Source organism: Saccopteryx leptura, chromosome 4 (genome assembly GCF_036850995.1).
Source record: "Saccopteryx leptura isolate mSacLep1 chromosome 4, mSacLep1_pri_phased_curated, whole genome shotgun sequence".
Classification (NCBI taxonomy): domain Eukaryota; kingdom Metazoa; phylum Chordata; class Mammalia; order Chiroptera; family Emballonuridae; genus Saccopteryx; species Saccopteryx leptura.
Window position 1 is genome coordinate 203,557,948 of NC_089506.1, and position 16,166 is coordinate 203,574,113.

The window sequence follows — 16,166 nt, forward strand, 5'->3', positions numbered from 1 at the left end:
CTCCATCAGAGAATGAATAAAACACAATTAACAAATTCAGCTTTATTTTCTTGAAAGAATAACAGAATGGAATTTGCTGCTGTTGAATCATGCACACCCACCCCAAAACAACATAACTACAATTTCCAACACACAAAGGTGTGCAAGCACATGTGCACGTGCATGCACACACACACACACACACACACACACACACAAAGTAGTTTAAGGATTATTTTTATGAAACTTCAGTTTTATGAAAAATAGATCTAATTCTTCTGAACTGTTTACTGAAAACAGTCTAAAAACCTAAGAGTCACAACTGGTCTACCTCAGGAGTCAGACAAATAAGCAAATGGACCATTGGTTAACCAATTATCCCATCAAGATGAGCCAACAAAATGAGTCATTGGCTAACAGATTAACTATCTAAGATGAACCAAGTACCCAGCCAAGATGAACCAACCAAGTGCTCTATTAGTTAACGGGAAGAACCAGCCGTGAGAAATCAACCGAGTGAGTCACTCTTTCACAGGGAGACAAACCACGTGAACTCGGATGATGCCAAACACAGCTTCGTCCAGGGGAGAGCAAATACAACTTCTAACTAGTCAACAAAGAGAAGCGCTTAATGGACCCAAACACACACCAGGAAATCTGGAAGCGTGACCACTGCCTTGGTCACCATGTGGGACTGGAAATGAATCACACTGTTGTACTTACGAAGATTATTTATGGGGGTTCTGCTATCCATGTTCTCATAATGCTGCACGTGGACCACAATGTTGAGGTCTCTCTCCATGTGGTCAGTGTTGCAGTGGCCCTGCGGCCTCATGACATCTGCAAGGGCCCTGAAAGAAGAAAGAATGTAAATCTGTTCATTCAAAACTCAAGGATTGGCATCTGCTGTGCTCTGAGCACTGTGCTTGTGAACAAAAGACAAAGTCCTTTACTTCAAGGAGCCGCCATGCTAGTTAGGGACAAGAAGGATAAAGACACAAGTAACTAAATAAGGGCAGTGCAATTAGAGGTGACACAGGGACTCCGTGCCGAAGAGCCCCGTGCTTCCCACCAAGGCTGTGTCCCAGCAGCAGTAGCCACTTCATAGAGTTGTTGAGGGGCCTAAATGATGAATTCGTGTAATGTGTCTGCACCCCACAGATTTAGTCCCCCCCCCCTTATATCTAATGTTAGATACCAACACTTCACGTACCTTACTGGCCCACTGTTCATAACGAATAACATTTACTGAATACTTACCACAAGCCGGGCGCTATGCTAATCACATTCTACACCTTAATTGCACTAAACACTCTATAAACACCTTAGGAAGACTATTACTTTTTCTTTGCAGACAAGTAAACAAAGTCTCAGAGAGGTGACTTAACCTGGTCATGTCACACAGGCAGGAAGTTGCAGCACAGGGATTTGATTGAGGGTCTGTATTCACAGTCCTGTACACTGTGCACATGGGGTTTCCTGAGCTATGGAGGATGTGGGGTGATCCATACACACCCCATGCTGGTGCACCTCTTATTTTTTTAATTTATTCATTTTAGAGAGGAGAGAGAGAGAGAGGAGAGAGAGAAGGGGGAGGAGCTGGAAGCAACAACTCCCATATGCGCCTTGACCAGACAAGTGCAGGGTTTTGAACCAGTGACCTCAGCGTTCCAGGTCGATGCTTTATCCACTGCGCCACCACAGGTCAGGCCTGGTGCGCCTCTTAATCGGTAGCTGGGGACGGAGGGAAGTGCAGGACCTGGGTCACCAGCAATGTCTCAGGTGCTTGCCATTTATCATCATGTTTAATCTCCTTGACACCCACCAAAGGGTCGGTATTTTATTTTTTAAGTGAGAGGAGGGGAGGTAGAGAAACAGACTCCTCCATGCTCCCTGCCTTGGATCCACCAGCAACCCCAGTCTGGTGCCGATGCACGAACCAATCGAGCCACTGGCTATGAGAGGAAAAGAGAGAGAAGGGGGAGAGGGAAGTGTTGAGAAGCTGACAGTCACTTCTCATGTGTGCCCTGACTGGGGATCAAACCTGGGATGTCCACACACCAGGCTGACACTCTATCCACTGAGCTAACCAACCAGAGCTGGTCAATATTCTTATCAGTACTATTTTATAAATAAGAAAACCAGTTGGGAGGTGTCAAAGTGACTGTATTAGTTTCATAGGACGGCTGTGACAACATGCCACAAATGAGGTGGCTTACAATAACAGACAAATATTGTCTCACAGTTCTGGAGGCCAAAAGTCCAAGATCAAGATGTTAGCCAGCCATGCTCCTTCCGGAACCTACCAAGGAGTCCTTCCTTGTCTCTTCCTAGCTTCCAATAGTTTTCTAGACATCTGTGGTATTCACTGGTTTACAGCTGCGCCACTCTCATCTGCCTCCACCTTATAGAGTGCTCTCACTGTGTCTCTGTCTTCAATGAGTATTCTTTAAGGACACCAGTCGTATTGGATTAGGGGTCCACCCTACTCCAATATGACATCATCTTAACTAACTACATCCGCAACTATCCTATTTCCAAATAAGGTCACATTATATGAAGTGTTAGGACTTCGATGTCTTCTTGAGGGGACATGATTCGACCCATAACATCAACCTTCACTATTAAATGTAAGCTTACAGAAAAGTTCAGTGTTTGCATATACACAGAGCACAGACAACTGTCAAACAGGTGTCATGCCCAAGGTTAGACCTCACCAACACACTTTTTCCTCTCTATTTACCCTCTAAATAGATATATGAATAGCCTCAAAAAAGTACATAATATCGTAGGTTTTACTATATATGTGTGTGTGTCTTATACTTGCATCACAACACATGCGACCCCCATATTTACTCTAGTAGTAATAACAGTCTCGATGTACAACAACTAGCCCGGCAGAGGAACTGACCAATCAGAATGGATGCCAGCTATAAACATCTAGTTGTTTGGTTGCAAACCAGCAGGACACCAGCCCTGCTTGTCCGTTTCCCTAATTATGGACACCTCGATGGTCACTAACATCCTGCCTCTATAAACACTGCAGTAAACACTGTCATGCACGCCCCTCTCAGACCCCAGAGAGAGAGAACTTCTCTGGGCACACGCAGGTGATACTGCCATGTTTTAGGATCTATTAATATCTAGATCAGCGGTTCTCAACCTGTGGGTCACGACCCCGGCGGGGTCGCCTAAAGCCATCGGAAAATACATACTGCATATCAGGTATTTACATTCCGAATCATAACTGTAGCAAAATTACAGTTATGAAGTAGCCACCAAAATTATTTTTTGGTTTGGGGTCACCGCAACATGAGGAACTGTATTGCGGGGTCACGGCATTAGAAAGGTTGAGAACCACTGATCTAGATGCTCTTAACTAACTAGAACCCTCTGAGTTCAAATCAAAGGCGGTAGAGAAGGAAGATGAGTTGTTTGGGTGATGCCTACACACACCTATGAACTCTGTGGACCCAGCCTAGCTGCTGAAATCTACCCCACCTTTGCAGAGATTTTCAAACAGGGGACTGCCACTAAAGGCAAGAGCATCACCTGGGGACTTGTTAAAATGCAAATGTTCAGACCCACCCAGATCTGCTGACTCAGAAACCCCAGGCGTTGGGCCCAGCTATCTGTGTTTTCACAGGCCCTCCCTGTGAGTCTGCTGCACAGTCAAGTTTGAGACTGGGTGAGGGTAGAGAGGTCCCGATCTTGGGAGAATGGTGGCTCATGGGACAATGGGACAATGGGCCAAGAAGCATGGCTGGTGAGAAGTGTCAGATGTGAGAGAGAAAGAGAGACCCCGGTGAACACAGCAGACTTCCCACATGCATTAGAGGTAAAGACTGAGTCTGCTAAGAACAAGACAACAATAGTCCCCATTCATGCATACATTCACTCACTCAGCTATTTATTGCCTACCATGTGCCAGGCACTATTCAAGGCCCTGGGAATACAGCAGTGTCCAAGGTGGACAGGATCACTGCCTTTGTGGTGCTTACATTCTAGGGAAGAGGATAAAAAAAAATAGATGTGTAATATATGCGCTAAATAAATAGAAAAGGGCTGCCAAAATTAAGTAAATAAAATAGTAACATGATCAAGAGAGACTGGTGCATGGTGGCCCTATTTACAATAACCCAAAAGCAGAAACAACCCAAATCAACTAATGAATGAATATCCAACATGGATATTCATTATTATTATATGAAACAGAACGTTATTCAGCCATGAAAAGGAATGAAGTACTGATATCTGCAACAAGAAGAATGGAACTTGGAAACATTATGCTCAATGAAAGAAGCCAGACACAAAAAGCCACATATTGTATGATTTCATTTATATGAAGTGTTCAGAATAGGCAAGCCTATAGAGACAGAGCTGACGGAGGGAGAATTGGGGAGTGACTTTTTAATGTATTTGGACTTTCTCTTTGGGATAATAAAAATGTTCTGAAATTAGATAGCTGAGGTGCTGATATATAAAGAAAGCACTGAATTATACAAATCAAAATGGTTAAGATGGTAGATTTTTATGGGACATTGGAAGAGTAAGGGGTTCTTTATAGGATGATAAAAATGTTCTAGAATTAGATAGTGGTGATGTTGCTCAACTTTGTGAATATACTAAAAGCCACTTAATTGTACATTTTTTTTAAAAATTATTACAAAGTGATCAGGAAAATACTGTTTGAAGAGGCAACATTTGGGTTGAGCCCTGAATGGTGAAAAGGAGTTGGTTACAAAAAGATGATGGAAAGAACATTCCAGGCAGAGGGAGCAGCAAGTGCAAAGGCCCTGAGACAGAAAAGAGTTAAGATATCTGAGGAACAAACAAGAAGGTCTAAAAAGCTGAAAGGTGGCAAACAAAGAGGAGGTTATTCCAAGGTGAGGATTATTATACCCATTTTATAGAGTAAAAAAGTGCCCACATAACCCAGCTAATCATCAGAGGACTGGGACGCAAAGCTGAATGTCTCTGACATTAGAGTTCAGGCCTCTTCTCACCTCCCTGCAGTAACAGGATCTGAAACTAAAAGGGGCTGCAGGGTAGGAACATCTGAGACAGAGAACGGATGCCTCTACCTTCTAAACAGGTTGTTTACATAAGCTTCAGGGGAATAGTGAACTTATCTGGAATTGAATGGAAATTTTATGTGTGCATTTTCTCTAACAAGAAGCCATAGCTTTCACCAGATTCTGTAAAGCACTCCCACCCCCAATTCCAAAGTGCTCAGGTTTTCAAGAGGATTGTAAAAGTAATCAGGATAGGTACCATGAACTTGGCCAGCACTGCCATCTGCAGATCCCCTGGTCTTCTCCTGAATGCCAAAATTTGTGAAAATGCAGCCTAAAAGCCAAGGACACTTGTCCCCAAGGCAGACCTTCCTAAAGCATGCAGCAGAGACACAAATTCTTAGAGACCTCCACACCTGGACAAGGAGTCTTCAAGATGTGGTTGGCTCACTCCAGGAACTTCAGAAAATGATTTGACATAGGGAGAGGAAATATGAGAACTTCTGTATATGTCCTTTAGTCATTAAAAATGAGAAGTTGACTTAATATATGAATTGATGCCTGACCAGGTGGTGGCACAGTGGATAGAGCATCGGACTGGGACGCAGAGGGCCCCAGGTTTGAGACCCTGAGGTCACCAGCTTGAGCGTGAACTCATCTGGTTTGAGCAAGGCTCACCAGCTTTGACTTGAGCAAGGGGTCACTTGGTCTGCTGTAGCCCCGTAGTCAAGGCATATGTGAGAAAGCGATCAATAAACAACTAAGGTCCTGCAGTGAAGAATTGATGCTTCTCATCTCTCTCTCTTCCTGTCTGTCCCTATCTATCCCTCTCTATGACTCTCTCTCTATCACTGTAAAAAAAAAAATACATGAATTGATGTTGGTGCTCTAAGTTGGAACACCCACATCAAATGGTGAGAGTCAGGAATCTTGAACCAATGAAGCAGCAGCCTGTATTACAGTTATGTGAACACTTAAATGGGATATACAGGTGAACTATTCAGTTTTAACTAAACTAGCTATCTACCACTAAGAATACATGTGGCTTTAAAATAGCCCCCATAACAAAATCAAAGCCCCCCAAAAGTAGTGATAAGGCAAGCACGAGAAAACAATAAAGCTGACTTTTTCTTTCTTTTCAACAGCTTCTCACAAGGTTAAAATAATGAGGGTCTATTCAGATCAAAATGAAGTCAACCCAAAATAATAAAAACTCTCTTGAGGAATAATCAAAATATGGATTGATTTACTAACACCACCCTCAATTTATATCATGCTTTGAGATTATAGCTAATGGTTGCATGAAGTCATCATGATGAGTAACAAATTTAAAAGTATTTTACCTTCAGTTCAGTTTAAAACTTCTGCCCTTATGTATGCTTCATAATGTACCTAATCATTGTTCACTGGAACGTGTACATATGCTTATTAGTAAAACAAATGTGTATATATTGGGGTGCATGCTAAAAAGCACGCTACAAATAGAGATGTATCAAAAGATGTAATGAATTAGACAATGGGAAGAACCAACCACATGCTGCAAGCCAAATGCCCAAACACTGAGCATTTATTTGTGGCATATAGTTTGGGTGCTTCTCAAACCTTCGCACGCATTAGTATTACCTAGGGATCTTGTGAAACTGCAGATTCTGTTTCAGTAAGTCTGAGGGAGGGCCTGAGATTCTGCTCAATCCCCCAAGTGATGGAGATGCCGCAGTAGCAAGACTCGGAAGGTATTATGATGGTAAATTTCATGTCTCAGCTTGACTGGGCCACGGGGTGCCCAAATATTTGGTCAAATGTTATTCGGATGTGTCTGAAAGTATGCCTTTGAATAAAATTAACATTTTTTTCCTATTATTCTTTCTTTTTTTTTTCAGTTGAATTTATTAGGGTGACACTAGTTAACATAATTATGCAGGTTTCAGATACCCAATTCTACAACACATCTCTGTACACCCCATTGCATGTTCAAAGCCCAAGTCAAGTCTTCGTCCATCACCACTTATCTCTCTTTAGCCTCCTTCACCTGCTTCCCTCCTGGCAATCTCCACAGTGTTGTCCGTGTCCATAAGTGTTTGTGTGTATGTGTGTGTCTGTGTGTCCTTTTTTGCTCAATCCCCATCAGCTCTCAACCAGCTCTGTATGGCTGAGTCTGTCTTTATTTTCCTTGTTAGTAAGTGAGATTAACATTTGAATTGATAGAGCCAGTGAAGCAGATTGCCCTCCATAATGTAAGGTAGGCCTTACCCAATCAACTGGAGGCATGATTAGAACAGAAGGCTGACCCTCCAGAGTAAGAGACAATGATCTTCAAATTGAGAGAGGTTCTTTCTGGAACTCCAGCAGCCTTCAGACACAAACCATTTGGGCCTTGGCCCTACAGATTTTGGACTTGTCAATGGCAATTCCATATAAGAAATCTCAATATATATATATATATATATATTGTTTCTCTGGAGAACCTTGACTGATACAGCTACCTATGGAAGAAACTACTACAGGACAGTTATATTGAAATATTGCCATTTTTGAGGTCAAAGCTGATTGAATACTGGCAATTTCATAAGGTTCAACCTAGTATCAACTTACTTGTAAATCTACTTGTGTGTTATCTGTCTCCCGCCATTCAACTGTTAGGTCTGTGGGGGCAGGGATTGTGTCTATACTATTAATTATTCTATGACAGTTCTTAGCATAGTGCTGTGTATTCCATAGGTACTCAGTAAATACCTATTGAATAAGTATATGAATGAACAAATGAATGAGTGAATGAGAAGAAACTTCCTATATCATACAAACCAGGATGTTAGAAACCAGAAATCCTACATGCCAGATACTGTTCTAGGCACTCAGGATGGAACAGTGGAAAAGATGGTTAGTGTCCTTGTGCTCCTTAATGTGGACAGTAATGGAAGGAGACAGATAATAAACTCTTAAAACAGTAAATTAGTAAGTTAATTCTAGACGGTAATGTGAAATGAACCAAATAACACTGAGTGATGGGCAGGAGGGGGCGAGGGACAGCAGTAACTTATCCCGGGTGGTCAGGGACAGCTTCTCAAAGGTGACATTTGAGCTAAGACCTGAATGATGAGGAGGGGCCAGCCACATGAAGTCCAACGCATAAGAATTTGAGCCACGCCAACACAATCAGCTACAAGGTGGCGATGAGCTTGACCTATTTAAGGAACCACAACAACAACAAAGGCTGCGTCTCTTTTTTTTCCAGTTGTGAGCAAATAAGGGACCCCAACATTTCTGAACAGAGCTCAGAGTCCCAGCTTCTCACTTTCAAAGCATCCAGGGGGTTCCAGGGTCTAATTTATGTCTGACTCGTAAACACTTGATAGGATTCCTGAGCAGTTTCTCTTGCCCCAGAAGCATCATTTATTTTTCAAGAATGCAAGAGCCATGGGTACAAGATAACTTTCTAGAGCAGTAGTTACACGGTGTAAACATTGGTCAAAACTCATTGAACTGTATGCTTAAAGTGTGTTCATTTTATTGTATAAGCTATACCCCCATAAAGGTGATTTTTCAAACGAAAGGATTTAGTGCCCAAAGAGAAGCAACCATATCCTGCAAATAAAACCAACCTGGAGACTTTTCTGTAGCCAACAGTGCACGCAGGCATGGCCTTCTCCAGCGGGAGGAGCTGGTTGAAGCCAGAGGATAACCACAGAAGTCAGGAAAAAGGGAAGTGGAAGGGAAGTCCATAGAAGAGAGAACAGTAAAGGAAAGGAGGGACATTTATCACCTGATTCCATTTCTTTGCAAGGGACTCTAGCTCCTCTGAAGCATGTTTTAAATACAAGACACTGTGCTATGTCATTTGCCACTTGGAGTTCTGATTCTGTCTGAAAGTGGGCAAAATAATGCCACATCGTCCCTACTGGCTTCAAATGCATGTTCCTGCCCCACTGTCATTTCTCATCAGTGCCTCTTCCAAGAGGGCTGGCCCTGCCCAGGGTAGGTGCAGACCACATGGTTAGTCTTGCTCTTACAGCGGCTCCTTGATCAGGCTCTGATGCACGTGTTGGCATTACAGGGTATCAGGCAGTTCTTTGTGATTTGACAAGCCTGAAGTCCTGCATGTCTGTGCTCTAAGGCAGTGCAGCCTAGTGGTCAAAGACCTCTGTTCTGGCCATACAGTGTTTGAGTTGGAATTGCAATCCACTCCCTCCACTCACTAGGCGCTTGTTAACCCTCCTGGAAGGTGATCTGCACCTCTTAAAAGTAAGGCTGTCAGACAGCCTACTGCACTGGGGAGCAATGTGAAATTGAATGAGAATTTACCCACAAGCTTATGGCAAAATAGCAAAACCAGGTCCTTTAAAGTAGCAAAGGTTCTTCAACATCACCTATGGCAACAATTTGCGATGCATTTTTGTAGCCATACATAGATCTTCTCTCCTATTCTGAACCTGCCCCCTCCTGCTAAGATTAAATGCAAGTCCAGAGACATTATGAGACTTGGTCAATGTCACATGGCTAAATATATATAGCAGAACAAAGGCTAGAACTGAATTCTAGACTACAACATTACCCCCCCCCTTCAGTAGACAAGAGGTAGAAAAGTCCAACGATAAGGACAATAACAAAAGAGTAATAGTCACCAAGCAGTGTCCTATGACAGGCCCTGTTCTAAGAGCTTTCCAAGCCCAGTCTCAATGACATAAGGATCATCATTATCTCATTTTCTTGACGTAGTCAAGAAAGAACCTGAGACTCAGAGACATCAATATCTTTCCCAAGGTCACACAGCTACTAAGTGGCCAAGCTGGGATTGAATGCGAGGACATCTGACTTGAGCCTGTGCTGTTAAGATCAGCTTGACTGCCTCTCCGGGGAATGCAGGTCACATCACTAAGTGAATTAAGTCGGGGTGGCCACTGAGGTGAATCTGAGAGCTTTTTAAGTGGGGCACCACTCAGCCGCCACCAATCGTTGCTACACAAAAAACACACATCTAATGTTGCCAGATCTACCAATTTCTCAAGAGAGATCAGAAATCTGGATTTCTGTGGGAAATCTCCCAGGTCTGAAACATTGGCAATTAGTTCTAAGTTGGTTTTAAAACACCCGATATAATAGAGACTAAAGAGATTTCACAGCCAAATACAATGAGCTTTGACTGGATCCCGATTTGAAATACCAATCTCTAAAAGATATATAGATATAGATGATATAGATATAGATATAGATGATATAGATATAGATATAGATGTAGATATCTTTTATTCTTTTTGCTGTGACTAGGAAATTTTTAATATGATTGGGTATTTGATGATATTATAGAATTTTCTTGTTTTTCTTGGGCGTGATGCTGGAATTGTGTTATGTGGGAGAATGTCTTTGTTCTTAAGAGATCCATGCTGAAGTGTTTAGGGACACAGTGTCATGTCTGCACTTATTTTCAAATGTTTTGGTCATAAAACAAAGAAAAATGATAAGGGACAGAGAGAGGGGAAAAAAGAAAGGAATATTTGGGGGAGAGAGAGATAGCAATAAAGCAAATATGACAAAATACTAATAACTGTTCATTCTAAATTAGTAATTCTCAGCTGGGGGTGATTCTGCCCCAAGCCGACATTTGGCTATGTCTCAGGACATTTTTTATTGTCATGACTGGGTTGTGGGGTGGGTGCTACTGGCATCTAGTGGGTAGAGGCCAAGATGCTGGCAAACATCCTGCAGTGCAGAGAACAGGCCCCACAACAGAGAATTATCCAGCCCCAAATGTCAACTGTGCTCAGAGTGAGAAACCCTGGTCTGGATAAGGGATCTACTGAACTTCGTTTCGATAATTCTTTCAAGTTTTTGTAGGCTTAAAATGTTTCACAAGGGAAAGATTAATGAAAACTTAAAGTAAAAATAAGAATGCCTAAATAGAAATACCTTGCAGACCAAACGAACCACATCTGCATAGTTTGGTAACCATAGCTGGCCATATGCAGTTCCTTTCCCCAATAAACAGTGGTTGAATGTAGCTGCTGCTGCAGCTGCTGAATGAGCATCTGTATAACATCAAGTGCAAGGCCCCCCTCTTGAGATTACTGTTTTTTCCCTCCTTTCAGTCCTAATCAGCCTGGAAGGAAGCAGGCGATATGCCCAGGACTCTGAGCCTGAAAACTGACATCACAGAGGCATCTTTTGGGAAAACACAAGTGCACTTGTCACCAAGAGCAGTTTGTGATGTGGGAGCAACAACATGTTAGAAGTCTTTGATGAGGTGGCACTTTCAGATGAGATGAGAATAAACCCCTCATCTCAGGGACCCTCACAGCCCGAGACCAAACAAATTAAGATGCTGTGACCAGCACATTAATTTCACCTGGAAGCCACCTGATATCCTCTCTGATGCCAAACTTGGGGTATCGGCCCCACCCAAGCATCCCTGAGCCCCTACAACCCACTGAGACCATTGCTGTGGCCGGGACTAAGAATTGTTCCCTGCATAAGCAGCCCAAGGTGAATTTGGAGGGGACTTGGGGCAGCCCCTACACCACAGAAATACATATCAAAGCGATGTACATGCAGAAAACAAGCAACAGAGTGCAAATAAGAGCCACCTTGGATTGAGTCATCTATCCCCCAGCCCTATAAAATATTCCCAAAACCAAGAACAATCTTTCTCAAAGTGTGGACCTGTTCTGAGCAGCCATTCAGAGAAGTTGTTAAATGCAGGTTTGGGGGGCCCATCCCAGACCTCTCTGGTTCAGAATCTCTCTGGATAGAACTCAAGACTGTGTACTTTACGAAGCTTCCCCAAACTCTGGTGCTCACTTCATCTGAAAACATCTGTCCCAGACACAGTGGAAACCAGGGGACTAGTAATTGCACAATCTTCTGTATGACCTTGGGCAAGCCACCCAACCTTCCAAGTGGTAATTAAAATAGTACTTGTCTCCTAGGATAGTTGTGAGAACTAAAGGAGAGAATGTTTACTTACACACACACACACACACACACACACACACATACCCTGGTGCAGTGCCTGACAAATGTTACTTCCTTTTCGTCGGCAGCGATTGGCTGAACACTGTAAAACTGAAGAGCTCTACAAATGTACAAGCTCACTAAGGCCCTCCCCTAACGATTTTGATTCAAATAGGGTGAATCCCAGGGTAGAGATTTTTATTTTTTATTTTTTTAGTAGCATTTCAAGTGATCTGAAACAATAGCCAGAATTGAAGACCATGCCTCCGAAGCTGCCAGAAAAAAAATCAACTCTTTTTTTTCTTCAGATATATATATGCACTTGCACTGCATTCTGGAATTCCCGAAATGTACACAAGGCCAGCCTGTGTTTAGGGTGTCACAGAGTAGTGGGTACCCCTGGATTCCACCTCCCAGCAGAGCTTTCCAGCAGAAGAACGTGGCAGCATCCCGCTGAGCTGGAGTGATTCTTTTTCTCCCTAAAAGAGCTGCAAGGGGGCAGGACAAGGAAGTTGAGTCCCTGCTGGGCCCTGAATTACCTGGAGGAGTGCGCTAGCAACAGGAAAACCAGGATCAAAGAGGACCTGAAGCTAGCTAGCATCACTTTCTCCCATAGGCGCCCAAAGGTCAGCTCTTCTCCCACTTTCCCGCCTCCTTACTCCCTCTCCACCAACCCTTCTATCTCCCCCATCCCCCCAACACGGGGAGGGCTCCTTTAAGCGTTGGTTTGCGAGGAAAGTCCTGGGTGAAGATTTCAGCAGAGGAATTAAGCCGAATCTGCAGGCATCCTACATATCCCTGGAAGAATCTCTCTCTACCTTGGCGACACCGCTGCCGCAGTCCTGCTTCTGTATCTCACCCTCACCTTAAAACACAGACCCCGGGAATCCATAACGGCGGCGGCCACTGCGGGGAAGTGAAACCACCACCAGGCCAGTGCGGTTGGTGACCCGGCACCGTGGAGGTTACAGGAGGTGGGCGGGGCCAGCGCTTGACTCGTTGAGAATGGTCAGTATCCCCTGGGAGCTCACTTCTGTGCCTCGAGACCTAGCCATCCGTCCAACCTCCCTGCTGACCCAAACCCAGAAGAACTTCCTCATCTCTCCCTCCACCCCCAGCCCGCCCCTCTGGAAGAAAAAAGTCGCCGGATACTCTGCGTATAAATAGAAAATAATTACTAGTGAGGTGGTGATGTTCCTTTGCCTATTTTTGCTGGGGCTCTTTGTTCAGATTTTTTAGGCAGGCTCCCGGAGCGCGTGCATACACACGCGCGCGCACGGGCCCCCGGAGGAGGTGTGGTGTGTGTGTGTGTGTGTGTGTGTGTGTGTGTGTGTGTGTGTAGGGGGACACATGGCAACTCCTTTACCCGTACTCGAAAAGAGGATAGAGTGTGTGCCCCAGCCATCCAGCAGTTCACAGGCCGCGGGTCGCTCTCCAACCTCATCGACCCGGACCTCACTCCAATCCCCGGCCTCTCCTGGGTATGGGGCTGCGTCCCCGCCGCAGCATCCTCACCTCAAAAGTTATTGGGTCGTGCGAATCAATTTAGACACTTTAAAAACAAGCAAAAGGCAAATAGCTCCATTAATCCCCAAATGCCTTCTTCCATCTGCTGCGATTCCTCGTGCTGGGACTTGCATAATGAATGAGGCAGACGGGAAAGTTGACGAATCAGGGAGTGGGGAGAGGGCCGGGGACTGCGCGGGGCGAGGGCGCAGACCTGTGAAGTCCACGCCGGCTCCGGCAAGGGGCTCTCAGTGAAAGGTGGCAACCGGGGATCGGAGCCAGGAAGTTGGGGGGCGGAAGGGCGGGGGGAGAGAGAAAAGCAGCCGAGTTCCCGATTCCAAGGACCTGGCAGCTCCGGGAAAGCGAGGCGGCCGCTCCAAACAAGGCTTTTGTTCTCGCCCTCCCCTGCCTCTCCACCTCCCTCGCCTCCTTTCCTCGAGCCGTACGAGTTGCAGGCGGCACACACTCTTTTCACTCCCTCCTTCCATCACACACGCGCGCTCGAGCTCACACACACACACCCCTTCCCATTCTGGCTCGACCGCCGGCCCCTGTTTTCCTAAAGGCTAGTCTCTGGAATCCGAGGGGTGGACCCTCCCCCAAAACCCAAGACTTCGGAGCCACGGGCTTCCAGCTGTGCGCCTCCAGTCCGCTTCGATCTTCGGCGCTGGGAGGGGGAACTGCAGGAGGGCGAGGGCAGGGAAAGACCCCCCACCACACACACAGACACACACGCTCACATCCACACCTGTGCGAAGCCCAGCGCCCCCTCTCAGACCCGAAGTTGGCTTCCCGGTGACATCCCCCAGCATATAGCCTGGGGTGGGGGGACGCCATTGCCCGGGGATGGTGGAGAGGGGAGAGAAGGGAGAGCAGCGCCTGAAGGGGGGAGAGAGCAAAGGGGGAGGCAGCCCACCTGGACATGTGCTCCCTTTGGGGCCGGTGCGCCTTCTCCAGTCCCAGCTTGGTGAAGATGCCCACGAGCACCATGACGGCCACCACCCCACAGATGATGTAAACGATCAGGTTGGTCTTGTCCTTGGTGGGGTCGTGCAGGGGGTCGTCCTTGCGCGCAGGGGGCTTGCCGGTGTTGAGCCAGAGAGGAGTGTCGTAGTTGGTGCAGGTGCTCTGGTTCAGTCGCCGCTTCTTAAACGTGCAGCAGAACCGGAAGCCACAAGTCCCGCAGCAGAAGATGAAGTCGCCCGAGCTGCAGTTGAACGGCGGGTCCCACTGGCCCATGACATCGAAGTAGCCCCGGCAGAAGTCCGGCGTCGGCGCCCGGGTCGGGGGCGCGTCCGACACCCCAGCGCCCTCGCCGACCTCTCCGGAGGCGGCCCCGGAGCGGTTGCCCCCGGTCAGCACCAACACACCGCCCAGCTGCGCCAGCTGCCCGTGCCCCGCTCGCTCCTGCGCCCGGCACACGCGGGCGCACAGCTCGGTAAGGAAGCAGCCGAGGAGCAGCCGGAGGACGCGGCGCATCGTGTCTCCCAGCCCGGGCTCGGCCGCTCGGTCGCCGCTGGAGCCGCTGCAGCCGCCTCTCGAAGCGCGGCCGAAGCTGCCGAGGCTGCTGCCGGAGGCTGCGAGCCGCCGCGGGCCGCACATGCAGGGAGCGGCACGGGGCGCTCGGTGGTCGGCGGCCACGGCGCTCGGCTCAGCCCGCGTTCGCCTCCAGCGCGCCGAGCGCCGAGGGGCTGGCCGGGGAGGAGCGCGCGGGGCTGGGCGGGGGGAGGACGAGCGGGGGCAAGCGCGGGGTGCAGGTCCGGCTGGCTACAGGGCAAGGCGGGGGCCGGGGAGCAGGGGAGAGTCGATCAGTCGGCGCCTCCCCTCGATCGCCGGCTCGGACTGGCCGCCCCTCGCCGGCTCGCAGGATCCCTCTCACGCCAAGTGCGCTGGAGAGAGCTAAGCGACACTTGTGGAATGAAGGGAGGGCAGAAGAGAAGGAGGAGGGGGAGGAGGGCGGGCAGAGGAGGTGCGGGGTGGGGGGGCGGGCGCGAGCTGGAGAGGGGCGGGGGCGCGGGAGAGGTGACAGGGGCGGGCGCGCGGGAGAGGTGACAGGGGCGGGCGCGCTGGAGCGAGTTGGGGGGCGTGCAGAATGGAGCCCGGCTGGCGGGTGGGGAGGAGAGAGCTTCGCAGCCGCGGAAGGAACAGCTCGGATTTCCCGGCAGGTGGAGGACCGCGACGGGACCTCCCGCGCCCTCTCTGGGCTGGAGGCGCGGTTCAGACCTGTTCACCGCGCAGAGGCGGCTCCGCCGGTTGATTTCTTTGAGGTGCAGGCACAGAAGCTGAGGCTCGAGTCTGCCCAACAGGGAAAGGTGACTGAGGGGATAGGGACAGAGTAGGTGGCTTACACCCCAACACGGACTGGGGCTTAGTCTGATCAGGATCGCGCCTCCCAGGTGCGCGGGGCCGCCTTGCCCTTCCCGCTCGAGCCAGACACGCCACCCGAAATAGCTCAACTCCTTGGGCCGAGGTGAGGACGAAGGCTGAGCTGAGAAGGCGGGGTGGCATGTCCCTGGGCCCGGTGTAAGCACCCCCGGAGAGGGGCTTGGACTGAACTAAAGTCAAAGAGGCGCAGAAGGTAAGGAGACGCAGCCGACAAGGCCGAAGCAATGACAGGTCCCAGAGGGGCTCTCCCAGGCCCCGGACCTGTCACTTTTGTGTCCCTCTTTGCCTTCGCAGCGTTTCCTGCGCTCCACAGGAGGGCACACCGCGGCGCCGTCTCTG

At 47.8% G+C, this 16,166-nt stretch overlaps 1 protein-coding gene across 3 annotated transcripts in view; it reads right to left on the reverse strand.

The window, feature by feature from the left end:
- The window catches only part of SHISA9 (shisa family member 9), a 312,313-nt gene extending 297,094 nt beyond the window's left edge, over positions 1-15,219 (reverse strand). For all 3 annotated transcript variants that reach the window (XM_066382589.1, XM_066382588.1, XM_066382587.1), the window contains exons 1-2: positions 14,359-15,219; positions 703-830 (exon numbers count right to left, since the gene is read on the reverse strand). In XM_066382589.1, the coding sequence (XP_066238686.1) occupies positions 703-830; positions 14,359-15,044 (814 nt within the window). In that variant the 5' untranslated portion in view covers positions 15,045-15,219. The remainder of the gene's footprint in view (positions 1-702; positions 831-14,358) is intronic.
- Between the last annotated feature and the right edge of the window lie 947 nt (positions 15,220-16,166).